Source organism: Carassius carassius, chromosome 17, assembly GCF_963082965.1.
Source record: "Carassius carassius chromosome 17, fCarCar2.1, whole genome shotgun sequence".
Taxonomy (NCBI): domain Eukaryota; kingdom Metazoa; phylum Chordata; class Actinopteri; order Cypriniformes; family Cyprinidae; genus Carassius; species Carassius carassius.
Window position 1 is genome coordinate 24,014,092 of NC_081771.1, and position 26,980 is coordinate 24,041,071.

Below are 26,980 nucleotides of genomic sequence, written 5' to 3' on the forward strand. Positions count from 1 at the left end.
CTACAGTCTACAGTGGAATTCACTTTTGTAAATGTATCACTGCTGTAATTGCTGTAGACAATCATGTGCAATTCACCCTTTTCATGGAATTTTGTACCCACTTACCAAACTTTCTGTACATACTCCCAGAACAGACATTTAGCGGCAAGAAATCATTTATCTTATCAGAAGTCAGTGTACCTTTAGAATGATTTTGAAATTGATACCTCAAGACAAAAAACAAAAAAAATCGGACATACAGTTGCTTTACATAAACTTTTTCCAATTAAATGTAATTATTTGATTGTTTTAAAGAAAAACATGTGCACATAGTGATCTCCGCATTGTGTTTTTCAGAATGAAAAAATTGATTGTTAATTTTACTGACAGTCATTCATGAAAATTGAAATGGGCATTGAAGTTCTGCAAGCAAACAAGTAAGCTATATTAAATATTTGTAAGGGGTCTTTAAATGGATTTTATTCTCAAAAGAGGAGCATGAGGAAAACTGAGGCTGCACATCTGTGTTCTCGAAGCGGGGTCTGTTGAGACACAGAGGGGGGTTGTGTATTTCTCACATTTTGGAAAGTAAAGTAGAAGTGGCCAATGAGATCCAACTTATATTAAAGAGAACACGCCTTCCGTCTCTCGCTCTCCCCCTGTTACAATGAGCTAAGAGAAGGAAAAGATAATTCATCTTGCATTGCAGTGTTGGGTTGACTACTTTTGTGAGACGCGCCTGATAGCATGTTCTGAATGACTCGGGCAACAGAAGGACTAGTGTGTATGCAAAGATGAGGTTCAGCTGGGGCTTGTCTATCCTGTGGATTCTGTATGTGGGTCCTCTTAATGCCTTTTGGTGGAATAGTTCACCTGTTACAGAGGCCCCCACAGTGGACAATGACACTTCTGTTGGTGGAACAATCAGTAAGGAAGAGAAAATTGCTGGTGTAGGGTCAGAAAAAATAGATGAAGCCAGAGCGATCCAAGGATTTGTGGAGAACTGGGACCAGAACTCAACTGTGAATAACAATGTCACACTGAGGACACCGCTCATCTCCTCGAAGCTTCACCTTTCTAAAACGGGTAATAATAAGTCTTTATCAGAAGAAGTCGAACATGAAATAAATGTCAAAGTTTCCTCAGGTGATCCCATTGGGTCAAGCTTAGGCTCAGGGCCCACTATGGATTTGGCTCAGGAAGGCAAAGCAACAGCGATCATCCTTACAGGGACAAGGGTCACTGACAGCAGGATTAGTATAATTAGCACTTCCACTTTCAATGAGGATTCCACAAACTGCTTATCAAGAGGCTCAGACTGGCCTTTCTGTTTATCTCATGGTGAAGTCACATTTTCTGTACCTAATTTTTTTAACCACACCCAGGCAGAGGATGTGGTAGCTGTGTTAAATGAATGGGGTTGGCTCCTGCGCTCAGGCTGCCACCATGGTTTGGAATGGTTTTTTTGCCTACTACTGGCACCAAGATGCCATCAGCCCTCTGAGAAACCTGGGATAGCCCTGCTACCCTGCAGGACTTTCTGTGAGGTGCTGCTGGACAGCTGCTGGACAGTCCTACAGGAGAGGGGCCTGCCTGTGGCCTGCCACACCCTCCCCGAGGGACCAGAGCCCAGTCAGTCATGCCTAACCGTTAGTAACCACAAAGGTAAAACTGTGATGCATCTCAAACTTGTGCCGCTTGTCTTGTCGGTATGTTTTTTTTATTGCTGTGCTTTCTACCGTGAGAAACACAGGTCACTTCCTGTCTGTCAGTGGTTGCTCTGCTCTGCTATCGCTTTGCCAGGGCTCAGACCAACATTTACTACCTGGGTGTACGCTAACCAGCAGAATGTTTACTTATGCACATCTCCTGTAATGTGAGGTCTGCGTCTGCATGCGTGGCTCAGTGTGGATCCATTAGAATTACATGCATGCATGAATACTAATTGCACCCTCATTTTAAACATTTTCATTTTGACAGTTTTTAACCTGTAGCTCATATTTGTGTGTAAACTCTGAGTGCAAGCATTTCCAATCAGGAGTAATTATTCATTAATATGTGTGCAGTTAATTTTTGTTTCGTAAATTAGTGTAAAATGTAAAATGTATACAGAATTCTGGCAGTCTACAATTTGTTATTATTAGACACAGAATAATTAAGTGCCATACAATAATTTTTATATAGCTAGATCGTGTGTAGTTGAGGCCTGTATAAAAGTTGTTTATTGTATTTTGACTGGTTTTGAAAGGGACACACTTGACTAATACAGGAGAAAACTGTGGTGTGGAAATCCTTATGCATGTATTAAGCTAATTATTGTGTACTAATATAGAATATTCCTGATTCATCAACTAAAGAAGAATAAGAATGAGATGATGTGTATATGCACCATAACGTTTGTCTGAAACACACTTATATGCAGTTATAAGTGAATGAGAAGGATATGGGGAATCCGCTTACAGTATGTGTTATGTTATGTCAGAATTAGGTTATATAACCAGTGTTTACTCATTGTGGTCAGTTCTGATGAGCAAATTGCATTGCTTGGTGGTCTCCTATCCAAGTACTGACCAAGCCAAACCTTGCTTAGCTTTAGAGTTTAGATGAGATCAGGAGAGTCTATGGTTGTCCATGTGAAATGTAGTAAAAAAAATTATCCATCAGGCAAAGTCATTTATTCTCACTTTGTATAAGTGCTCCTATAGTGCTTCATTCTTAAAGCAATGCTTTTTTTATTTCTATACCTGGGACTCCAAACTCCTGAGCTTTAAGTCATCTATGAGCAGAATTATGTTCACTGTGAAAGCAATCATGGGGTAGTCGTGGCCTAATGGTTAGAGAGTTGGACTCCCAATCGAAAGGTTGTGAGTTTGAGTCCCGGGCTGGCAGGAATTGTGGGTGGAGTGCATGTACAGTTCTCTCTCCACCTTCAATACCATGACTTAGGTGCCCTTGAGCAAGGCATCGAACCCCCAACTGCTCCCCGGGCGCCGCAGCATAAATGGCTGCCCACTGCTCCGGGTGTGTGCTCACAGTGTGTGTGTGTGTTCACTGCTCTGTGTGTGTGCACTTTGGATGGGTTAAACGCAGAGCACAAATTCTGAGTATGGGTCACCATACTTGGCTGAATGTCACTTCACTTCACTTCACTTCAATGCTAATGTCTCTCAAGTAATTTTACTGTTGGTAAATGCTTTAAGATGCAAAATGGTGTAAATGACCTACTTGCAGTTGAACAAGACGTCACAGAGAGATATGAGATACATAAAAACTTCAATTTATTAAAAAGAAAAAAAAAACTACTGATCCAGGTGAATGATACTTAAGGCAAGCTATCACATCTATCACAATAAAATTGATTTTTCACCATGCTGAATAAGCATTCTTGTCAAACACAATCCAGTTTGACCTCCATCTTCATAAATATGTGTGAGTTGTGGTGGATGACATCAGCCACGTTTGTTGGAGAGTAACACTTGGACAAAAAAGCAGATTATTGTGTCTGTATTATTAATAAGTCAAGAACTTTCTTTGTGTGCTGGTTATAACAACAAGGTTCCCTCTGAAAATGTGTGACAAGACACAGCAGAGAATCCACGATCAGATTCAAAATGCTTTATTTTTAGCTATGAGGGACTTTTTCTCTCTTTTTTTTTAGATGATGTGCAAGATATGTTGGGACATTGATAGAAAAAAGGATTCATTGTGAAGACAGTTGTGAAGATCTGTTGTGGGGGAAGAGCAGTTCTTATCTGACACAAAGTCTTCCTTGATCGTTTAATGACCTTTCATATTTATGACTATCTCTCGCAATGCACTGTGATGGTAATTAATAAGGTTGGCGTTTTGATCTATCACTGTGGTCTTGGAGAAAGCACCATGAAAACTTCTCAAAGGCAAGCAACTGCCAATGAACATATTAAAGAGTATCGTGCAAACCATGCTGTAAGATGGTTTTTTTCTGCTACTGCATCCAGACTTCATCATTTAACATCTATTAATTAGTTTCAGTGCATTCTTTTTGGATTTAGGCCATTTTGCATTCAGTATGTTAGTTTTCCTTTTATTCCTTATTCCAATTTCTTCAGTATAAGTCATTAGACAGTGTTTAAAAAGAGCTGAATTGTTATAATTGGCAGCTGTTTCATGCTGGTCATTTCCTTGAATTACACTTTGTCTTATCTCTTGGGAAGTACAGGGGCTCAGATAATTTTCTGAAGGGAAAGTTTATCTTAATTAGGTCTCTTGGGAGTCAAGGAGGTATCAGTTAACAGGATCCTCCGGTATCCATCTCATTCATTTAATTTCCATTTACCTATCCAGCTGTCAGTAGACCTACAACCCTTAAGAAAAAAATATTTTTTGTAAAACTTTTGTTTAGTCATGTCTTATCACAGCTGTAGGATGCATGTGGGAGAGTGTGGAACAGCTGGCCAATAACACTGGTGCCCAAGGGACGATTTATTCATCAGCATGTTCAAAAGTGTTGCAGTATAGAGAACATGTTATTGTTTAATTATAGATAGATAGTTCAAGTAGTGCAGAATGATCGTTCACCAGTACTTTAAATATAATTTCCTTTGTAATAATGTTTTGAAAGGATTTCTTGCTTATGTTTACACTTTTGAAATATGGTTTATCAAATGTATGTGTCAGTCAAGCTTTGCATAGATGCTAGATGATTTTATTACTTACTTTAGTAGCATTTATAATGTCTCGTGTCAGGCTTTATAAGAAATCATTTTTTGACATGATGTACTCTCACTCATAGTGTAATTTGCAGTCTGAACTTTATGGTGGTTCCAATGGCTCCACCTTTATTGTGATTTACAAGTGGATTGTTTTAGAGTTGATGTTGTGAGGCAGGATCCAGGAGCAAGTGGACACATCTGGACTAGATAAGTCCAGGGCCAGCTAAACTCCCAGAATCCCCTGTGTAAGTGTTTTGAAAGAGGGTGACAGCACAACACAGGAATGAAATAAATGCCGGCTGAGTGGGTGAGCGACTGGACAGCCGTGTCAAATGAGAATCATGGTGTAGAATGGAAAAGCCACTAAGCTGCCATTGCCGTTGAAACATGAGTTTAGAATTAGACATGCCGTTCCCACAGTCAGAAGTATAAGCTTGGTTCAGCCCAAATCTGCCTGCCCATCTTCCTGTATGCAAGAATTAACAACAGTTTATACAACAGTATACACAAGTTTAGATGTAGAATGTAGAGAAAACCTCTTCATACAGTAACATATGTTGGAGTAATGGTTGACAGCTGTATGATAGGTATTTATATATGTTTATTTTATAAAAATTCAGAGCTGTTGCCCTTTTGAAAAAAAAAGAGTGCACTTACTGTAATTGTTTTGAATGTGCACTTGATGTATACTTCCAATCTTATATTTTTAAATACTGTACTTGCAGATAATATGATACAATAAAAGGCCACTAATATAAAAATGGTAGTTTGTTTCACTTCCCAAATTCACCTGTCAATGAATAATACAGATAATTTTGTTTATTTGGGTAACAAGTTTTAAATAAGTACAAAAAAAGTAATTATCATTACATTTACTTATAAACAATTTTAGGAGTGTGACAAATTTTTACAATGAATTTATGATGTATATTGTGCTGTCATTAAAGAGAGTAACGGTCATACTTTGTAATAATGTCGAATTTAAAGTCATTTTTTAATCATTGTTTTCATAATCTTTTGCTATGTTATGCTTAAACACTTATTTTGACGTGCTGACTAATACTGTAGTTTTTACACATATAACTAGTTTATTATTTAATATTTAATATCTTAGAAATTTAAAATTTGCCTAAAATGGAACTTTATCATTACAAATGTATAATTACAGTTGTTAAAAAGTACTTGACACAAGCATATTTAATAAATGTGTTTTAGTACTTTCAGCAGTAAACATAACACATACTGTATTGCATAAAAATAGACATAAGTCATGTTTAAGTGAGTCCAAAAGTAACTCTATTTAAGTAATTCTATTTAATATAAATGTAAACTATGATATTTTTCACAACATTTACACTAAAGAACAGTCAGGTCTTTACAAGACCTAGAGACCTTTACATTTCTGTGATCTGACAATGGTCTCCCTATATTCCATCATCAACCCTGATAAAGCTAAATTTCACATAATTAGCATGCTAAATTTAGTCTGATTCTCTCAGGACATACTGTAATGTACACTGTGAAGAATTATCCCACTGTGTCTGACTGTTTTTCCACGTTCTGTAGACATGGTAATAATCACCAGTCCCCATTTTTGTCAGTCCCCAGAGGCTGCAGCATGTTGATTTATGAGGCTGAACCAGTTGACTTTATTGAAGGGTGCAATTTTACCTTACATGTATTGCAAAGATTATATATTATCTGGTCCTTTTTCTAAAAGACACTCGCTATTTTAGGCACCAAAAAGAACTGAATCTTTGAAATATTTCAATAGCAAATGAAAATTCAGTAATAACTAAATTAATTTAATTTTCATTTAATATATTTTTCAGTGTATGTAACATCACCAAACACTACATCATTTCAACTGTAAAGTTTCCATAATTTTTTGTATTATAGATGAGAGTGGAATCTCCCTTCTGCAACTAATTGGAAACCCTCTAACTAAAAACATCACCCGGGTTACAGGCCCAAATGGACAAACTGCTTACCTCTTCACAAAGGATACCAACACAGAACAGATGGCACGTGTCCACCTTCCCACTCCCTTCTACCGTGACTTCTCTCTTGTCTTCCATTTGAAGCCCAACTCTGAAGATGCTGGAGTCCTCTTCTCCATCACTGACTCAAATCAAAAGATCATGTACATCGGGGTCAAGCTCTCAGCAGTGAAGGATGGCAAAAGAAAGGTTATTTTTTACTACACAGAGCCCGATTCAGATACATCTCAAGAGGTGGCAAGCTTTGAGGTGAAACACAAGCCACAAGAGTGGAGCCGCTTTTCTCTCGCTGTTAGTCTGGACCAGGTGTCTTTCTACGAGGACTGTAAATCTGAACACGGGATGGTAAAGTTTGAGCGCTCACCTGATGACTTGGAGCTTGAGACATTCTCCAAGATCTTTGTTGGGCAAAGTGGAGCTGATGACCCAGACAAATATCAAGTATGTCTGAAAAAAACTCTGTATGTTGGCCACATTTTATTTTAAGGTCCATTTCTCACTAAGAACAAGTCATTAACCATTACTTTTGCCTCAATAAACTGCCTAAACTGCATTTGCTGCTTATTAAGAGTTAATAAATCAGTTGTTAAGTTTGGGTATTGGGGAGGATGTAGAATATGGTCATGCAGAACATTAGCTTTATAAGTCCTAATAAACAGCCAATATGTTAATAATAGGCAACTAATAAGGAACTAGATAATACTGAGAATTGGAATAACCCTTAAGTGTTACCATGTATGCTTTTTGTTCAAATATACAAAGAGACAAAAGCAAATGTATCATGGGCCCTTTGTAGTTTTTCTGTCTGTCAGTGAGTCTGTCTGAAAAATGATTAACTGATCAGTCGATTGCCCCAACCAATATGGTATAACTACTCTATCTATACATCCATCCATCCAGGATAATTATCTGGAATGACATTTATGTTCATACACAACTACACCTGATGTGTTGACTGATGTTAACTCTGATGTTGATGTTGACCTGTTTTTTTAGGGCATGATCTCAGAGTTAAGGGTGGTTGGAAACCCACAAGCTGCAGAGCGTCATTGTAATGATCCTGAGGATGATGATGATGATGATGACTATGATGTAAGCTGCAAATAATCTTAAAACTGTGTCATTCTAATATCTACATTTTGTTTTTGTTTTGTTTTTGTTTTTTTTGTTTTTATGTATTGTTTATAGTACACAGACAGAAATGAATCTTAAACTTTCTCCCACTGAATATATTGCTAGCTTACTAACTAAATGCTAATGTGCGAAATCGAAGTTAATTCTTCCTACTCATTATTTGTAGAGTTCTGGAGAAAACGGAAGTGGAATAGATCACAGAATGGACATGGATCTTAATTTAGTAAGTATTTTTAGACATTAGTTATTGTATTTATCTGACTAAATAAGTTCTGTCAAACCCTTCTAGTAAAAAACTCTTGGTGAAAAAGCAAATGTTGCATATTAATACTTATAATGGGCTGTTGATGGTGCAGTGGATAAGACACATGCCTTTGGTGTGAGAGACCCCGGTTTGAATCCACTATGAGACACTGATGTGTCTCTGAGCAAGACACTTAACCCCTAATTGCTTCAGAGGCGTGTGACCTCTGACATATATAGCAATTGTATATCGCTTTGGATAAAAGCATCAGCTAAATTAATAATGTAATGTAATAATACTTACTACAGGACTACTTGTGACATATTGCAATGTGATGTGTCTATCGGATGTTCACTTAAAAGATACCACTTTAGAATATCATCATTAATGAATAAGGACAAAGGAACAAATGAGTAACAATTTTAACACTACTATTAACTATCAAGAAACATCTATAGGTTATGTATGTAACCATGGTTCCCAGAGGGAATGAGACGCTGCATCTAGAATCACTTTGGGAATGCCCATGCGTGACCGCATTCTGAAGCGCGTGTAAAATCAGCCCGATGGAGCAGCGAGACGTCACAAGCAGGGTGACATGAGCACCAGGAAGTACAAAAGCACATCCGTCAAAGCAAAAGTTAGCTTCGATGAAGTAACACCTGCAGGGATGCAGGGAGTATGGCAAGGAGAAGCAGCATCCCGTTCCCTCGGGGAACCATGGTTACATACGTAACCTCGAGACGTTCTTACTGAACTCACTGCGCCATACTACCAAGTCCTACTACATACTACCATGTGTGTGTGTATCTCATGAGCACATCACAAAGAGAGAACTTGGGAATCTGGGGTAGATGCCAGGTCTAGGTTATAGAAGCGGACAAGCGAACAAGAGTGTGGAGAGGACCAGCCCGCAGAAGCACAAATTGAGAGCCACCCAAGTTGAGAGCCTTGGAGGCTGCCATACTGCCATACCTGGTCGAGTGCGTTCTGAACCCCTTGGGTGACAGGAGGCCAGAGGACTCTTAGGCTAGTGAGATGGCCTTGACCGCCAATCTACTCATAGTCTGCTTGGTCGCTGGAGATCCTTTGGTGGACCAAAGCAAACAAACAGCTGATCTGCCTTACATAATGGCGCAGCTCTGTGTGTAAGCATCCAGTGCTCGAACTGGACAGAGCATATTAAGCCTTTCTTGGCCTACTTCCTAGAATGGAGTAGTACAGAAGTACTATGGGCCCCGGCAAAGAAGTGGGCACCTTCGGGACATACCCGAACATTGGGTAAAGGAATGCCCTAACCATGCCTAAAGCAAATTCCAGACATGAAACAGAAAGAGCCTGAAGATCCTCGATCCTTTTAAGTGAGGAAATAGCGAGGAGAAAATTAATCTTGGGCTTGAGAAACTTGACTTAAACTTCATCTAGATGTATAAAGGGGGCATTGCATAACCACTCCAGAACCACAGCCAGATCCCATGAGGGCACCTTAGTACGCTGTACTGGCCTCAGCCTCATGGTGCCATGGAGTAAACGAGTGATAAGTGTGTGTTTTCCCAATGACTGACCACCCAGAAGGGTGTGATAAGACCGTCTTGTATACCTTCAAAGTGGAGGGAGATAGCCCTGTGGAAAATCACTCCAGCAGAAACTCCAGAACTGTACCAATTGGGCAGTTGAGTCGGTCTTGCAATCGCTGTCCGGACCATGATGTGAAAAGCTTCCGCTTAAAGACAGAGATCTAAGATCGAAAGCAACCCTCCATCCTTCTTCGAAACGATGGAGTAACAGATGTAGAAACCGGATGCTCTATCACTAGAGAGAGAGAGAGAGAGATGGAAGAGGAACACATTTTATGGCCCCCTTCCTCAAGAGAGGTATCTGCTTCTTGTTCCATTACCAGAGCCTGCTCAGGGCCCACTAGTTTGTCAATGACCCCATTGAAACGAGGTGGGCGAGAACCGAACTGGAAAGTTTCCACGCTGACAGAAAATCTACTAAGGGAACCTGCCTCTCAAGGCTGGCCTCTGGTGTTATTAGAGGAGCCAGTTTGGTGCCCTGAAGTGGATGACAGACAAGGAACGACCACCTGACTGCTGTAGCACCCTCAATTGAGGGGGAGAGCGCTCCCATGCTGTATCGTTGCCAGGCGGGAGCTGGGAATTTTGCTCATTGGAGCTCACTGAGCCCTGAAGCACCAAGGGTGGCAGGCGAGCCTCCATGAGGGCACTGAGGGCACTGTATACTGAGGTGTTATCCCCAACACTTTTGACCCAACTACTACCCCTTAAATATTTACCACCAAACCTGCCCTATTCACATATCCCACCTCAGTAGCAGCATAAGTGTTTTGCGATTCAAAATAAAAAATCATAGGCACACCTAATATAAAGTGATTAAAAAATTAGTAACTACTATTTTTTCATATTTCCCAGACAATTACTAAAAACCTTAATATATTTTTGTAATTGTAAATATTTTAAGTTTTTGTAATGTTGCTAAGTATAGAATTTTCTAATATTCATAATGGTTGGACAAGATGGTTCACATGTTTATAGGTAATTCCACAATTTCAGGAAGGAGAGGCTATTTTGCTTAATTCTGCCTTGTAGCTGTTGTTTGGGGTAACATCTCAGGAGGTTGGTCACATACTTTATGTCTGCGATTTCATACTTGTAGCAGTCCTATAATCTCCTACTACTTCACTGCCATATTTGTTGTTGGTTGAATTGATTTTTAGTGGCATAGAAAGCACTTATACTGCTTAATGTATTGAACTTTGGAAAAGGTTAGTTCACCCAAAAATGAAAATTCTGTCATTCATTTCTTACCCTCATGTCGTTCCAAACCCTTAAAACCTTCCTTCATCTTCGAAAAAACAAATTAAGATATCTTTGACTTCTCTGACCCTTCATAGACAGCAAGGGTACTACCACGATCAAGGCACAGAAACGTAGCAAAGTCATCGGTAAAATAGCCCATGTGACATCAGGGGATTAACTGTAATTTTACAAAGCAATAAAAATATTTTTTTGTGCAAAAAGAAAGCAATAATAACATCAACATACTCAAAGTAATCAGCTATATTTACATTCAGTAGAAATTGTCCACTTGCTGAATGTAAACAACGCTGATTACATAGATTACATTCTGGGGTACTCTCCAAAATGGCAGAAGATGTTAACTGGGGAAAAGAATTGTTAAATAGATTATATTATTGTTTTCTTTGTGCACAAAAAGTATTCTCATAGCTTCGTAAAATTAAGATTGAACCCCTGAAGTCAAATGGACTGTTTCACCGATGTCCTTACTAGGTTTCTGTGCCTTGATCATGGGAGTACCCTTGCTGTCTAATGAGGGACAGAGAGCTCTCAGATTTAATAAAAAAAAATATCTTAATTTGTGTTCCGAAGATGAATGAAGGCCTTACAGGTCTGGAACGACATGAGGGTAAGTAATGAATGACAGAATTTTCATTTTTAGGTGAACTAACCCTTTAAAACAAAATAACCTGAAGTAGATGTAAGGTATGTTACTAAGTATGACAAAACAAATAAGTTAAACAACATATTTTATCAACCATAAGATATGTCTTTTTAAAGCTGTCTTGAGTGTGTTTTCTATCTCAATGGTTTCTGTTCTGCAGCCCCTGCCTTCAGAACCTGCTTCTACAGGGCCTACATTGGAAACAGATGACCATCAGAAAGCTACAGGTCTGTGCAATTGCTATTTGATTTTTGAATTTTTTATTTTTTTTTTTGATTAATGACAAGAGTACAAACAAACAGGCTTTGGCACATACATACAGGTGCATCTCAATAAATTAGAATGTTGTGAAAAAGTTCATTTCAGTAATTCAACTCAAACTGTGAAACTTATGTATTAAATAAATTCAATCCACACAGACTGAAGTAGTTTAACTCTTTGGTTCTTGTAATTGTGATGATTTTGGCACACATTTAACAAAAACCCACCAATTCACCACCAATCTCAACAAACTAGAATACTTCAAAAGACCAATAAAAAATACAAAATAAAATAAAACTTTTTGGTGAATTGGTGGCCTTCTGGAAAGTATGTTAATTTACTGTACATGTACTCAATACTTGGTAGGGGATCCTTTTGCTTTAATTACTGCCTCAATTCGGCATGGTATTGAGGTGATCAGTTTCTGGCACTGCTGAGGTGCTATGGAAGCTTAGGTTTCTTTGACAGTGGCCTTCAGCTCATCTTTTTGGTCTCTTGTTTCTCATCTTCCTCTTGACAATGGGGTTCAGGTCTGGTGAGTTTGCTGGCCCGTTAAGCACACCAACACTATGGTCATTTAACCAACTTTTGGTGCTTTTGGCAGTGTGGGCAGGTGCCAAATCCTGCTGGAAAATGAAATCAGCATCTACAAAAAGCTGGTCAGCAGAAGGAAGCACGAAGTGCTCAAAAATGTTTTGGTAAACGAGTGCAGTGACTTTGGTTTTCAAAAAACACAATGGACCAACACCAGCAGATGACATTCGACCCCAAATCATCACAGTCTGTGGAAACTTAACACTTGACTTCAAGCAACTTGGGCTATGAGCTTCTCCACCATTCTTCCAGACTCTAGGACCTTGGTTTCCAAATGAAATACAAAACTTGCTCTTATCTGAAAAGAGGACTTTGGATCCACTGGGCAACAGTCCAGTTCTTCTTCTCCTTAGCCCAGGTAAAATGCCTCTGACATTGTCTGTGGTTCAGCAAATTTCTTGACACGTCTGTGTGTGGTGTCTCTTGATGCCTTGACCCCAGCCTCAGTCCATTCCTTGTGAAGTTCAGTCATATTCTTTAATCGATTTTGCTTGACAATACTCATAAGGCTGCGGTTCTCTCGGTTGGTTGTGCATCTTTTTCTTCCACACTTTTTCCCACTCAACTTCCTGTTAACATGCTTGGATACAGCACTCTGTGAACAGCCAGCTTCTTTGGCAATAAATGTTTGTGGCTTACCCTCCTTGTGAAGGGTGTCAGTGATTGTCTTCTGGACAACTGTCAGATCAGCAGTCTTCCCCATGATTGTGTAGCCTGGTGAACCAAACTGAGAGACCATTTTGAAGGCTCAGGAAACCTTTGCAGGTGTTTTGAGTTGATTAGCTGATTGGCATGTCACCATATTCTAATTTGTTGAGATAGTGAATTGGAGGGTTTTTGTTAAATGTTAGCCACAATCATCACAATTAAAAGAACCAAAGACTTAAACTACTTCAGCCTGTGTGCATTGAATTTATTGAATACACGAGTTTCACAATTTGAGTTGAATTACTGAAATAAATTAACTTTTCCATGACATTCTAATTTATTGAGATGCACCTGTAAATTTGAAAATTGTTGAATCTGTGAAATTTGGACAACCTATGTAAGAGCTCACAAAATATGACATACACACAGAAATTGCTTCAAACTGAATGCAATGGTAATGCTGCAATGCCATCTTGTGGACAATATTTACACAGAACCTTGTGTGCAATGGAAAGGTTCTTCATGGAAACATCAATGTCAATAAACAACCTTCACTGACAATAAAGTTTGCCAACACAGGAAACATAAAGAATAAGGTTTTAAAAAATATGTTTTAAATTTAAATAATATTTCACTATATATGTTTTAAGAGCAAATGTTTGTTGTAATTTTAATTAAACAGGCAGGCAAAAAGCTCTCCTCTTTTAACTATTATGTTTATTGCATTCACTTTATACACATTATATGCATGAATGAATGAATGAATAAATAGCTACTAAATGTTTATGTTTCAAAGGGTTTTATCAGTTAATTTGGATGTCATTGTGAAGAATAAATTACGTTTATCTGCTTAAATGTATATTAAATTCAATTTGTTGAATGTGTGCTTATTTTACCCATGTAGGAAAAAAGATTATTAAGTGATTTAAAATTTACTGTACAGTAAAACCTTTTAATTTTAAATTATTACAAAGTGCAAATTTATACCCTCTGTGCCTCTTTTTATGTTTAGAAATTTTACGTTTTTTCACTTCATATGAATGGGATGACACTTGTGACTTTGTCGCATTAGCTATGTGAACACACAAAAAATCATGATTTTGATATGTTAAAGGTTCAATAATTTAAATAAATAAAGTCACACTGGGCTCCTTATTGGTAAAAAATGACCGACATATAAATGGGAAATATAAAAAATAAATAAATACAAAAACAAAAAATATATATATTTTTGTAGTACAAACTACAAATTAGACATGATGCAAAAAAAAGCACACAGCAATGAAAGGGGGACACTCTAAAATTTCATGGGTGTAAAATAAATGCAACAGGTTTAAAAAAAAAAAAAAAGAAGAGACATTTAATTGATGTACAGCAAGAAAGGGATTAAACTCTAAAACATCAAGAATACACCAACTTAAACGCATACACACTCACATGCACACACACTTACAGACACAGCACACTATTGTACACACACAAATGAAGTGGTGTGGCTGTAACAATGACCAGATTGATACTGGTTTTGACCAGATTTGATAATTATTTTTATTAAATTCTGATGTTATGTGTAACAAAAAGTCCTTCTCTGTGTTCAGTTTTGACTGTAGTAAAATTAGGCTTATATATAAATATTTATATCTAAAAAAACATTAGACATAAGTATTTCATATGTTATTTATTTATTTATTTTTATTTTTATTTTATTACTCCCAGCAGATAGCACTAATCTGCATTAAAAATGTAATTTTAAAGGCCTGGTCTTTATTTTAACATGAAATACTGCTTTTACATTCTCAGAGTCTAAACGTGAATCAGCCACACTCTCCAGCACAAGTCAAGATAAGGTACAGTACAGTTCTGTTTTGGGTTCTTTTATAATCAAACATATTAAATGATTGTTGCATTATTGGGATGCTAACAGACCGCTTACTACAATGTCTAAAAAAGAAAAGGTTAAAGTAAATAGACTGTAGATTATGTTTTTTTTGTTGTTGTTGTTGTTGATGGATGACGATATGCAATTTGCATAGTAAATCTTACATAAAAGGCTGATATACGCATTGCCCATTTTTCTGTATAGGGTAGTACTGGGTCTGGATATCCTGGCCCCAAAGGTGATCGTGGGCCTCCAGGACCACCTGGTCCACCTGGACCAGCTGGACCCCAGGGTCCAGTAACAGAATTGATAAGCTCAGGGGATATAAAGGTGGAGAGTATACAGGGTCTAATGGGCCCACCAGGTCCAAAGGGCCCACAGGGGGAGCCAGTGAGTAACATAAACGTCCATTAGCCTTTCATTACTGTTAAAATGAATCATATTTTTAAAAAGAGTCATGAGTGTTCAGAAACATAAGTTTAATGTTTTATAGGGTGAACCAGGGCAGGACGGCAAACCGGTGAGTTTTGTGGAAAGACTCTTTCGGACAGTGTTTGAATATTTTCTAATATTTTGTGTATTACTTCTTCATTCTCATTTTGTGTTACTATTCAGGGCCCTGAAGGACCCAGAGGTTTTCAAGGACCGCCTGGTACTACAGGACATAAAGGACAGAAGGTGGTTTGCAAAAGTGTTTTTGTGAAAATAAAATGTACAATTTACTAGGTCTATACTGGAGGTGAAAAATCATTGTTGACCAAAACCAAGAAAACAAAAGCCCTTTGAGGGTTTGAAGGCAGAACATTATCAGGCACACTGGGAAAATTGCTATTTTTCACCAAGGTCTTTGTATGGAACAATAAATAAAATAATTGTCTTTGTTTTTATTGTTTTTTTGTTTTTTTTTTTGTTTTGTTTTTTTGTATCTCTAGGGACAGAAAGGGGAAGGACAGTCAGGTCCTAGAGGCCCACCTGGGCCACCTGGACCTCCTGGACCCTCAATCTCAGACAGGACTGTGAGTATAAATACATCTAGTACAGGTCTATGTGCTTGGAGTTAAACTGTGATTACAGTAGAAGGAACTAATGAGAGCCTATTATGAATTATAGTGACGCAAATGTAGTGTATGTAGTGACAAAGTTAAGTTAAGTTGTTTTCTTGAGTTTCCTTTTGCTGAAAATTAGCAGTTGTCACAGTATAGAAATACCATGAAACCTGTTGAATGAGCTAAAACATCTGTGTTTTATATTGTAATGTTGTCCCTTCAGACATTTATGGATATGGAGGATGGTTCTGGATCATCGCCGGTATGTTTTAACAATCAGTCAATCTATGACTAAGACTAATAGCCTAATTTGAAAGCATTCTTAATATTTCTTTATGCTTTTATGGTGTATATGCAATATACTAAAAACTATTCTTATATAAAGCATCAACAATTTTGATGACAATATGTATCTTGGCATTTCTTAATGTAACTTTGCCCTTTTAAACCCATTTAACTATGGTTATCACACCATGTCAAGCATCATATTATAAAAATAGATCTTAACATATTTTACATAAATTATATATATATATATATATATATATATATAAATATTTTTTTTTTTTTTTTTTTTTACTCTACTGACTATCCCAATGAATTCACTAGATCTGCTGCTGTTGTGTTTGGATGTATAATTTCATTTTGGAGTTAAAGTTCAATATGTTCTCATCTTTTCAGCATTTATGCTGTCATCCTGGTCTACCTGGTCCTCCTGGGCTTCCTGGGCTGCCTGGGCCCCCAGGACAAGACTGGCCAACTGAACCAGAATTAGAACCTTTTGAAGCTGGCCCCACTGGTCCCCCTGGACAAAATGGGTTCCCTGGGCGTCCTGTAAGAAATTGTCCCCTCTTCATTAATCCCGTTTACTTTAAAACATTTAGTAGAATTTTGTTTGTGTTCTGTTTATTCTCTTTATTATGACTCAGGGGGCCCCAGGGCGACCTGGAAAACCTGGTCCTCCTGGTCCTCCAGGCCAAAAGGTAAATATTAATTTGAATTTTTAAATGATATTAATATCTTTTTTTATGATTTTTAATAGGCCTGATATATGAAATCAAACTATTTATTTTTTCTCTCTCTCTTTTAGGGAGACTGTGGTGATCTTGGCTTACCTGGAGTTGCAGGGGAACAGGTAAGACAAGTGATGCTAGCATATTAAATAAATTAGATGTGAATACAGTATATGCTCACAGAATACTGAAATACAACTGAAGTCAGACATTTCTGTCTATGTTTTTTTTTTTGGGAAGTTAATCTTCACTATGTATATTTTTTTCTCCCTGTAGCAAAGCTCTGCTTTCTCTTTTTTCTCCAACTGGTTTCCTTCCTGGGAGACTAGTGGGGCACAGGTATTCTAAAATCATGCATGACTACAAACTAACTGAATTGAGTTTTGTGTGTCACAAGAACTTGTCTGATGAATGAAAGTGTTATTTTTTAAAAAAAAATTCAACTTTTCATCATCAAAATTTTGCCTACCATTCAATGAGCGCTAGTGAACTGATCAAATCAGACTTTTGCTTTAGCAAATACAGACTTTGTGTTTGACTCTTCTACTTATGTTTTTAGTTCTTGTGCAAGGCTTGCTTGTCATTTTCATGCATTTATTTGCAACATTGCAACATTGTGACAATTGAGGACTGCTCACATAACCTGTTTATGGATGCATTCAAAATATGGCTTCACGAGGCTTCAAAACTTTGCAATTAGATTGTTTTGAACAAGTTGTTCGGAGTGCATTCAAAATTGGCCAATTCATGTGATTTTATCAAATGAGGCTTTAGAATGCCGTATTTTGCTGTTTTGAAATTGTGATGTGTGATTGTTCAGTGATATGGGATGTTAATGAAGTGAACCCATAAACCATGCAGTGTCTAATAGATGATTTTAACTGATCTTTAAGTTTATTATATATTGTTGACAGATTACAATAAGAGCCCTTATTACCCTGCACCATGTTGTAAACAAGGCATATTACCTATCAAGAGCCAATTTCATGACTAAACTTATTAGTTGACTCAAATTTAGTCAACTAAAGACAGTCAGCTTAAGCTTTTTTACAACACTTTTGCAAGTTTCAAACCCTCCCTTCCCATTCCCTTTTCTTTAGGGTCCAAAAGGTACAGTAGGAATCCCAGGGCCAGAAGGTATGGCAGGGCCACCTGGGCCTATGGGACCTCAGGGACCTCCAGGACCCCCTGGACCCCCTGGACCGGCCTTCCGAATTACTGTAAATTACTTACTGTAATCTTTGTAGTTCAGCACCCTCAAAACTTTTAATCTCAGGACTATCACAAGGGCCATAAAGTCACAGGACTTTGTGCCTCTACAGTAGGAGGCCTAGAACTTGATCTGCCATATCCACTGTGCTTTCAGACTGATGGAAAAGAAAAGGAAGTTGATCTTCAATACATTCCAGGAGTCATGGGGCCACCAGGTCCACAGGTACTATAAACTGCTGTCACATCATAATCACAGCAACACAGTGCTTATTCCACCTCATTCCTGTTTTTTTTTCTCTCTCTAAAGGGACCTCAGGGGATACCTGGACTACCAGTGAGACTATGATTTATATGTTTTAATGTGGTATCCATGTTACAAATTACAATGTAAATTACACCTACCTGGGAGAAAAGTTCATTCTCATTTCTCTAAACTTTTTTGCAGGGAAAATCTGGTTTACCAGGTATTTCAGGTCAGAAAGGTGAAGAAGGTCAAAGAGGACGAGAAGGAATGCCAGGGTTTGATGGCTTTCCAGGAAAAATAGTGAGTGAAAGATCACTAGCATGAAGATCAGCTTTGAACAGCAATACTGTAACTTTTAAGTAATTTCTTTGGTCACACTTTATTTTAGGGTCCAATTCTCACTATTAACTAACCATTAACTATGACTTGTGCCTCAATTAACTCAATTAACTATTTGCTGCTTATTAATAGTTTATAAGGTAGTTGTTAAGGTTAGGTTATTGGGTAGGATTATGGATGTCATGCATTATATGTACTTTATAAGCACTAATAAACAGCCAATATGTTAATAATAGACATGCTACTAAGCAACTACTTATTAGTGTGAATTGGACCCTATACTAAAGTGTTACCATTTCTTTTTTACAGGGGCTAAAGGGGGAAAGAGGATGGAAAGGTGAAAAAGTGAGTATTCATTTGAAGACACTTAGCTTAGATGTAGGATCTCTATCGCCAGTTCACTCAGCCTTCAGCAACAGTATTCAATCCAGTTCAACACTATAACTATTCTGTGGACCTAAGCAATAGATTTATATTAATATATTTGTATTTAGGGTGATCCTGGTCTGGTAGTAGGGCCTGCAGGACCACCAGGGCCACCAGGTCCTCCAGGACAAGTTATCTATATTAATAGCAGTGTAAGTGTTATCATACAGTAAACCCTCAAAGGACCTTGTATAACTAACATTTTACTGATCCTTTACAACAAACAGTGACTTAAATCACATTTAATTTCAGACAAATGGAGAATATGGAATCCCTGGACCACAGGTGAAAGGAACTGATAAATAATAGTCATTATAGCTTTTTAATAATTTGAGTATGTAAAATATCCTGCAGTTCATATACAGAATATACTGTGTTTTATGATTTACTATTTGCATATTATAATATATAATAAAAATGTTTTGTTCTTGTTTTATTAGGGTACACCTGGTATAGCTGGTCAGGCAGGATTCCCTGTAAGTTTTTAATCACTGGTAATTTTGTTGTAAGTCTAGTATTGTATATTTTGGATAACATCTGCACCTTTTTATTTAAATGTTCATTTTAAACCTAAAGGGACACTCCACCCCAAAATGAAGATTTTGTAATTAATCACTTTACACCACGTCGTTCCAAACACGTATAAGCTTTGATCATCTTCAGAATATAATTTAAGATGTTTTGGATGAAAACCAGGAGGCTTGTGACTGTCCCATAGATTGCCAAGTAAAATACACTGTCAGGGTCCAGAAAAGTATGAAAAGCATCGTCAGAATAGTCCATCTGCCATCAGTGGTTCAACCGTAAGGTTATGAAGCGACAAGAATAATTTATCCGCACATCACCGTAGCGCAGGCTGCATACACTCTTCTTTGTGAGCTGCGCCACAAAGATGCGCTATTTTCTTTTAAATCAATATGTAAATACATGTAGAAAACAGAAGAGTGTATGTAGCCTGCGCTATAGTGATGCATGGAGCTAGTTTGTGTAGTTGCGGAGTTGCTGGGGACTATTTTCAGGTGCTGCGTAATATCATTGTGTATTGCAATGCATTCATCGTGCTCTCCCAGCTATTTAGATGCCAAGACCTATATATGTTACAGAATTAAAAAGACTGGTCTACACTCTTAAAATTGGTTTATTTAAAGCTTTAAACTATAAAAGAATGTGAGAAGTGAAAACTGTTTTATAATGTATATTTTTTTATTTCTTTAAAGGGACCAGTGGGTCCAAAGGGTGATCAGGGGGAACCTGGACTACCAGGAGACTCTGTCAAGGTAATACATAAAACTCTATTAGGAAAATACACTTTAGAAAATAAATAAAAAAAACAGGGGTACTGCACCAAATATTCTTTAGTTAAAACATTAGTATTGTGTTGTTTAAAAATGAATATGAAATAGTTTTCTTTGCATTACTTGAGGTCTGAAAATACTTTGTCATTTTGACCAGTTGTTTTCTGCAAATTAATGCTCTAAATAAGAATATGATTGGAATGGATTTGGAATAGATGTATTTAACCCATAGGAAAACCATAGAAACTGATAATTTTGTAGTGGTCTCTTAATTTTTTTAGGGCTGTATATATGTACAGTGCCATGAAAAGGTTTTCATTTTATTTTTGTATGTCACACTTGAATTGTCAAAATCAAAAAAAAATAAAAATAAAAAGGAATATTATACAAAGATAACCGGAGTAAATACAAAATGCCGTTTTGAAAAAAAAAAAAAAATTATTAAAGGACAAAAGCGGTCCAAACCTGTTTGGTACTACATGAAAAAGTAATTGCCCCCTAAATGAAATAACTGGCTGTGCCACCCTTTGCTGCATCAACTGCAGTCAAGCTTTTGTGATAACTGGCAATAAGTCTTTCACGTCGCTGTGGAGGAATTTTGACCCACTCTAAGCAGAATTGATTTAATTCAGCCACATTGGAGGGTTTGCGAGCATAAAATGACTTTTTAAGGTCATGCCACAGCATCTCAATGGGATTTAAGTAGACTTTGACTACAAAACCTTAAAAAAAATGTTTTGCCATTCAGAGGAGATTTTACTGGTGTGTTTGGGATCATTGTCCTGCTGCATAACCCAAGTGCACTTGAGTTTAAGGTCACAAACTGACAGCCGGACATTCTCCTTCAGGATTTTTTGATAGAATTCAGTTCCATCAGTTATGTCAAGTCATGCAGGTCCTGAAGCTGCAAAGCAGCCCCAAACCATCACACTACCATCACCATGTTTGACTGTTGGTATAATTGTTTTTCATGAAATGCTACATGTTATGTATGTGGTATGTTTATTTTATCCCAGATGCAATGGGACAATCCACAGAATATTGGCCCAAAAGTCTTGGGCCATAAGGGCAAATGTGAGACAAGCCTTTGTGTTCTTTTTAGTCAGAAATGACTTTTGCCTTGGAACTTTTCCATGGATGCCATTTTTGCCCAGTCTCTTTCTTATTGATGAATCATGAACACGGACCTTAATTGAGGAAAGTGAGACCTACAGTTCTTTAGATGTTGTTCTGGGTTCTTTTATGACCTCCTGGATAAGGTGTTGATGTGATCTTGGAGTAATTTGATAGGCCGGACACTCCTGGGAAGGGTCGTCTCTGTTCCAAGTTTTCTCCATTTGTGGATAATAGCTCTGACTGTGGTTCCCAAAGTCCCAAAGCCTTAGAAATGTCTTTATAACCCTTCCAGACTGTTTTGTTTCTCATCTGTTTTTGAATTTCTTTAGATCACGGCATGGTGTTTTGCTCTTTAAGCATGCTTCACTTTGTCACACAGGTTCAAGTGTACCTGAATCTACAAGTTATTTTTTGATTCAACAGGTCTGGCAGTAATCAGGCCTGGGTGTGGCTAGTGAAATTTAACTCAGCTTTCTAAAAAAATTGTGGTTAAACAGTTCTTTCATGATTTAACAGGAGGGGGCAATTAATTATTTTTTAATTTTTATTTTTCAGGTAGGGCCAGACAGATTAGGACAGCTTTTTTCCCTTAATAAATGAAGTCATCATTGAAAAACTGCATTTTTCATTTACTTGCAATACCTCGGTGTAATATTAAAATGAGTTTGATGATCTGAATCTTTTAAGTGTGATAAATGTGCAAAAAATAAAAAACAGGAAGAGACAAAAACCTCTTCACAGTATTTGGAAGATATTACCTTTATTCAATGAGCATATTTCATCCTCTCACACTGAATATGATTTTGTTCTGTTTTCTTTAGGGTCAAAAAGGTGAACCTGGCCTTATCATAGACTCTAGTGGTAAACCCATTAACATGGGGGGGCTGGCTGGACAGCTGGTGAGAAACCTGCTGCTTTCATTCAGATAGATGAGTTTAGATTAGAACTTTTAAGCATCCATAGCATTGTTAGATAATTGATGTAGTTACAGTACTATCTGTTTTAGGGTGAACCAGGACCTCCAGGACCAGAGGGGCCTTTGGTGAGCTTTTGGCTTTTTGTCCTGCTGGGGTATACCACACAGAAAAGCTCTATATTTACCTGCAAAATGTCCCTAGTATTAAGAAATGCATTTACCATTATTAACACTGCTGATATTTCAAGAGTATATGTCATTGATATGTATCAAATATATTTGAAATTTTTAACTCTTTAGGGTCCAGTTGGGCCACCTGGACCAAAAGGAGAAATCGGATTACCAGGCAGACCAGTGAGTAACTCTTATCAAATCTAACGATTTTCTATTATTTTACATATTTTATTTTATTATAGACTTTTGCAGTGACTGTCAGTATCAACGCATTAGCCAATATAATTCATCAAACATATAGTTGGCTCTAAATAAAAAGTATAATTACTTTTTATTAAATTTTAATTAAACGCAATTATTTTTTTATTATTTTTTTATTTACTTTAAATTAACATAAGCATTTGCTGTAAAACAATTATATACTTACTACATAATATACACAATTATATGATTATTCAGTTGAATAAATAATTTATCAATTAAAGTATTAATAAAAACATGATTTTATGAGGATAATGTGTGTACTATGTGTTTTATAGATATATGAGTGTACGTAAACTGTTTATTGTGTTTTTAAGCCAGTGTCAAATATGAATTTCTGTCTAGGAACTCTGTTCAGACAATCAAGTAAAGTAAAGTAAAGTGAAGTAAAGTAAAGATACAAAAAAGAACAGTTAAGAACAAGTGAAAAGTCAGAAAATTCAAATGTTTGGTCACATGCCTGAACATACAGGAATAGAGATAATATAGTAATTAAAGGTTATAGATAATGGTCAGTTTTGTTTTAAGTAGAAGTAAACCCTTTTCAAAAAGCAGCAATGAAGATAAAATAGTCAGATGAGAGTCTGAGACAAATTAAGCATTTTACAAATTTAATTAGCAGTCATTTACTGACAGTGTTGAGCAATATTAGTTATGCTTTTAATTTCATTTAGTAATGTCTCTGATATTGTAATATCTTTTCTTATTGTGGTTGAAAATTACATATACTGTGATAAAGCATTTGGTTGAACATTACTTAGATCATGGTAAATATTTTTGTCATATTGCTCACCTCTAAGTAGTAAAACAGGGAGCAGCTAGAATGACAACACATAATGGTTTAACAATCGGAGACCATAAATCACAGCAACTCCAAATTTGGTAGGTGGATCTTGAATCATTCTCATTACTCAGCCACACACAAAGACTTCCTACCATCTGTTTATTGTAAATTAACCTAGTACAGAAAATTCTATGGAATCCCATTATGAAAAGTTATCAAAATCATGTTTAACTGTAAATCAGCATGGTCATTCCCAGCCAAAACAAAAATAATGGACATGGTCACCATTACTTAAATGGCCAGTTACACAGTAAGATTTATTGTAATACATTGATTTTATAATGCAATCCTTGGTATGTGTCCGTCTAGGCACCAGACAAACATAAAAATGTCTCTGTGGGATCATTAGCCCAATCAGATTGAATTTTTTGCATGTAGTGTCTTTGTCCTACTTCTTTCTTCTTTCCCATGGTAACTATCAAGAAGATGCTTAATAGCTTGAAAAATATGTGCTTGACAAAGATGCCTAAACCCTGATAATTGTTGCTTGCAGAGAATTTATTTTCTATTTTATTATTTTTTCATTGAATATTATTATTTTTATTAGTTCATAATTTGGTATATTCCTAAAAATACAATATTCTTAATCAAAAGGGTCGTCCTGGACTAAATGGTAAAAAAGGACAGAAAGGCGATTCAGGTGGAGGATATGGTTATGGATATCAGGTAGATAATGAACAACTTTGAACAACAAACATACTATTTATTTTGTTTTAATTGTTACTACAGCAGTGTACAGTATACTTTATATAATACTAAAGATTTTAAACTGGTTTTAGGGACCCCCTGGGCCGCCTGGCCCACCTGGTCCTCCAGGACCTTCAGTTTCTGTGGGACGATATGATGTAAGTAATTAATGTTTAAAAAAAATAAACAAGTACCTCATAATTTGTGGGTTTATTTGTCATAAAAATAGTATTTGTACTGGCTCATAATATTTAATTTGGTCGGCCTCTAGGGTTATGATGAAGGCAACTCAAGATTTCCCCATGGTGAGTAAATAAATCTGATTTGTCATTTTCCAATCCATATCTGGTGTTATCACATTCCATTTTAGTTTATAATTAATATGTTTATAAGAATATTTGTTTGCGATGTGTGCTCTTATGGTTAAGAATTCTTCTGAAAATTGTTTACATTACTTTGTATAATAGCATCTGCTAACTGAATGAATGTAAACATATCTGACATTTCATTACCTCAGCTATAAAAGGGGACAAGGGTGAAAGAGGAACACCTGGCATCCCTGGCTTGCCAGGTAAGACACATCAAGCCTTTTTATAGAAACAGTTGAATAAGGATTTTTCTAAACAACAAAATGTGAACATGATTTGAATGTCAACATTTTCTGTCATAGGTCTCACTACCACCTTTGACATTTATGCATTTAAGGTATGATGATTCCAAATTTATACAAGTTTCCTGTTTACATGTTATGTTCTGCTGAATACGGGCAGTACATGGAAATTGTACTTGATTTTGTAATGTGTTATGCTGTAGCATGAGATGAAAGGGGAGCTTGGTCCTAGAGGACAGAAGGGAGAACCAGGAGCAGGTTACTATGACCCTCATCATAGTGTAGCACAAGGCCCACCCGGAATACCTGGACCACCGGTGACTACACAGACGTGAAACTATGCTTCTTAGATTCTGAGTAAACCATTCTGTCTTGTTGTTGACTAAAGTGTTTTTGTATAGGGCCCTAGAGGAGAATCTATTAATGGGCCTCCAGGACGTCCAGGGCCCCCAGGGCCTCCTGGAGCCCCAGGAATCGGTTATGATGGTCGCCCAGGTAGTCCAGGTCCACCTGGACCCCCTGGATCATTGCTGCCAGGTGCCCACCAACCTTCACAAAGTAAGGAATTTACACACACAGCCACTCACATGTAAAATATATTTTGGGTACTGAAGGATGCAGCTTTGAAACTGACCTGTTTCATGTCCTGATCTAATTTCTTGTCTCTGCCTTTTTCCAATCTTGTCTCAAATTGCCCTATCCAATAAATGCAAAAGCCAATAAATAAAAGATTTTGGATTTTAACTGTAATACCTTGATCCTTTAGCAATCCATATTCCTGGGCCTCCTGGACCCCCTGGACCTCCTGGACATTTAACCGGGGTGAGTTACACTATACTGTGACACTACTTAAAGTCTGTAGGCACATTGATCTTTTCTTTTGTAGTTAGTTGGTCTGTTGTTTTTTTCCTCAGGTTATGGTTTTGAGTTCTGTTGATACCATGACTGCAACAACTATCCGGTATCCTGAAGGCACGCTAATCTATGTAAAAAACAACAGAGAACTTTATATGAGAGTACATGATGGCATCAGAGAAGTCATGGTAATTGTCTATTATTGTTTCTCCATCTTTTTGTAAGAAGAGTGGAAACTTAAAGGGGTCATATGATGTGATCATGCATAGATAACATCCCTAAAGTTGCAAAGACTTAAGTCTCAAATCCATAGAGATATTCTTTATAAAAGTTAAGACTCAAGCACGCCCCCCTAAAACACATGTTTAAACATGCCCCCACGTCTTCTTCACTGTGTGGGAAGATTTGCATAACACCATCCAAATGTTCACGCAAAGAAAGAAGGCGTGACTTTGATTCTCACTGTAGTATTGTTGCCTCCGCCGCCATGACATGGAGATGCTGTGTGTTTCGTTGTGAAAGTAAAACTATTTTGTTTGGCCTTCCAAAAGAGGGCACAGCAAGAAATCAGTGGTTAAGTTGTATTTACAACATTGTTCCAGAACAGTTCAAACCAAATATTCGTGTGTGTGTGCAGTCCATTTAATGGAGGACTGTTTCCTGAATCTACAATGCCGGCTGTTCTGACTCACAATCTATAAGTATGTTTTCATATTTAACCCTTGTGGGTTGTTCAAATTCACCAACCTTTCGTGATGTCCGTGAATGAACATCCACTAAATTAAACTGCTGTAAATATGTATCAGATAAATATTATTTTTCAACATTTTTTGCATAAATCTATTAATCAACCTCAATCCTGATCAAAACTACCAAATGTTTAAAAAAAATCCAAGATTTTAACTCTTTAATTGCAAAGTTCATAAATGATGTCACTGATTTGGGGGAAAAAACAAACAAGATGAGCTATTTTCAATATAAAAAGTAATTGTGGCTGGATATTTTTTTGGGCATGTCAAAGATTAGTAA

The 26,980-nt window shown here is 37.0% G+C and overlaps 1 protein-coding gene across 1 annotated transcript in view; it reads left to right on the plus strand.

The window, feature by feature from the left end:
* Positions 1 to 658: 658 nt before the first annotated feature.
* col18a1b (collagen type XVIII alpha 1 chain b) overlaps positions 659 to 26,980 on the plus strand; it is a 32,353-nt gene continuing 6,031 nt past the window's right edge. Inside the window, exons 1-36 of the mRNA XM_059497829.1 lie at positions 659 to 1,065; positions 6,570 to 7,111; positions 7,667 to 7,762; positions 7,971 to 8,027; positions 11,692 to 11,758; positions 14,835 to 14,881; positions 15,118 to 15,303; positions 15,407 to 15,433; positions 15,529 to 15,591; positions 15,846 to 15,929; positions 16,183 to 16,221; positions 16,641 to 16,793; positions 16,889 to 16,942; positions 17,050 to 17,094; positions 17,249 to 17,311; positions 18,073 to 18,192; positions 18,339 to 18,407; positions 18,492 to 18,518; positions 18,630 to 18,728; positions 19,077 to 19,112; positions 19,262 to 19,345; positions 19,446 to 19,478; positions 19,634 to 19,669; positions 20,411 to 20,470; positions 22,426 to 22,503; positions 22,611 to 22,646; positions 22,821 to 22,874; positions 24,394 to 24,465; positions 24,579 to 24,644; positions 24,758 to 24,791; positions 25,004 to 25,057; positions 25,157 to 25,191; positions 25,300 to 25,413; positions 25,498 to 25,654; positions 25,863 to 25,918; positions 26,011 to 26,139. Coding sequence (XP_059353812.1) covers positions 774 to 1,065; positions 6,570 to 7,111; positions 7,667 to 7,762; positions 7,971 to 8,027; positions 11,692 to 11,758; positions 14,835 to 14,881; positions 15,118 to 15,303; positions 15,407 to 15,433; positions 15,529 to 15,591; positions 15,846 to 15,929; positions 16,183 to 16,221; positions 16,641 to 16,793; positions 16,889 to 16,942; positions 17,050 to 17,094; positions 17,249 to 17,311; positions 18,073 to 18,192; positions 18,339 to 18,407; positions 18,492 to 18,518; positions 18,630 to 18,728; positions 19,077 to 19,112; positions 19,262 to 19,345; positions 19,446 to 19,478; positions 19,634 to 19,669; positions 20,411 to 20,470; positions 22,426 to 22,503; positions 22,611 to 22,646; positions 22,821 to 22,874; positions 24,394 to 24,465; positions 24,579 to 24,644; positions 24,758 to 24,791; positions 25,004 to 25,057; positions 25,157 to 25,191; positions 25,300 to 25,413; positions 25,498 to 25,654; positions 25,863 to 25,918; positions 26,011 to 26,139 — 3,264 coding nt within the window. The 5' untranslated portion in view covers positions 659 to 773. The remainder of the gene's footprint in view (positions 1,066 to 6,569; positions 7,112 to 7,666; positions 7,763 to 7,970; positions 8,028 to 11,691; positions 11,759 to 14,834; positions 14,882 to 15,117; positions 15,304 to 15,406; positions 15,434 to 15,528; positions 15,592 to 15,845; positions 15,930 to 16,182; positions 16,222 to 16,640; positions 16,794 to 16,888; positions 16,943 to 17,049; positions 17,095 to 17,248; positions 17,312 to 18,072; positions 18,193 to 18,338; positions 18,408 to 18,491; positions 18,519 to 18,629; positions 18,729 to 19,076; positions 19,113 to 19,261; positions 19,346 to 19,445; positions 19,479 to 19,633; positions 19,670 to 20,410; positions 20,471 to 22,425; positions 22,504 to 22,610; positions 22,647 to 22,820; positions 22,875 to 24,393; positions 24,466 to 24,578; positions 24,645 to 24,757; positions 24,792 to 25,003; positions 25,058 to 25,156; positions 25,192 to 25,299; positions 25,414 to 25,497; positions 25,655 to 25,862; positions 25,919 to 26,010; positions 26,140 to 26,980) is intronic.